The sequence below is a fragment of the Calcarisporiella thermophila genome, assembly GCF_041956535.1.
Source record: "Calcarisporiella thermophila strain CBS 279.70 unplaced genomic scaffold VTP21scaffold_56, whole genome shotgun sequence".
Classification (NCBI taxonomy): domain Eukaryota; kingdom Fungi; phylum Calcarisporiellomycota; class Calcarisporiellomycetes; order Calcarisporiellales; family Calcarisporiellaceae; genus Calcarisporiella; species Calcarisporiella thermophila.
In genome coordinates, this window is record NW_027192245.1 from 1 (window position 1) to 805 (window position 805).

The following is an 805-nucleotide window of genomic DNA, read 5'->3' on the forward strand; positions in this document are numbered from 1 at the left end:
CCTAACCTTGTGATTCTTCTCCTTCTGTGGAAATCCTGCTCTCTCTTTTTTGGTACTTCCAGGATCTGTGCCTCCAAAACTCTTCATCCAACCAAATCGCCCTAAAATTGCCACTTCCCTTTTCAGGAACATCCAATCATACCTCGAGAGGAAAAAGCCACTCTGACGTATCTATTTCATTATGTCACTCATCATATTACGTCTACAAAATGACATCAATCAAAAGACGTAACAACCTGCGCCGCAGTCGCCTTGCGTTGTGCGACCGCCGCCGCGCTGTCGCTGGTCGCCGATCGCCGGTCGTCGCCGCCATTTCGAAAAATTTTTTTTTATTCCATTAAATAGTTATATATTGTATTGTAAAATCCACAATACTCAACTATGTGTTTATTCATACAATGTACCCTTTTTTCCTCGATTTGTTGTTATCAATTGAATTTTCTCTATTCCATTATTCTTTTAAGATTATTATATACTACCATATTTTATTTCTCCTCAAAAAAAAAAAAAATTAATTCCACTACTTGCTCTCATACAAACTTTCGATTAACCCCTAAATACCATTCGACTCTTCACCGAACTGGAATCAACTATTTCTCTATGCTCAACCCCCACTATTGCTTGTAAAATCAATAGAAACATGCCTTGAACACTCTAAATACATAAATTAATTTGCGAGAAATTCGTCACCATCATTGTACCTATCGACATTCATTTTACATAATATCATTAAACTGATTTTCCGTTAAATTTATTCTTGCTATTCATTGAAATATCCATTCCCACCCACTATTGAGCCTTTTGA

At 36.6% G+C, this 805-nt stretch overlaps 1 protein-coding gene across 1 annotated transcript; it reads right to left on the minus strand.

Moving 5' to 3' along the window:
* Window positions 1-171: 171 nt before the first annotated feature.
* On the minus strand, window positions 172-313 carry VTP21DRAFT_9692 (uncharacterized protein; the record flags this gene model as incomplete). Its single annotated transcript, XM_069400667.1, has 2 exons — window positions 172-202; window positions 237-313. The coding sequence occupies 2 exons, from the start codon at window positions 311-313 to the stop codon at window positions 172-174; spliced, it is 108 nt and encodes a 35-aa protein (XP_069245472.1).
* Between the last annotated feature and the right edge of the window lie 492 nt (window positions 314-805).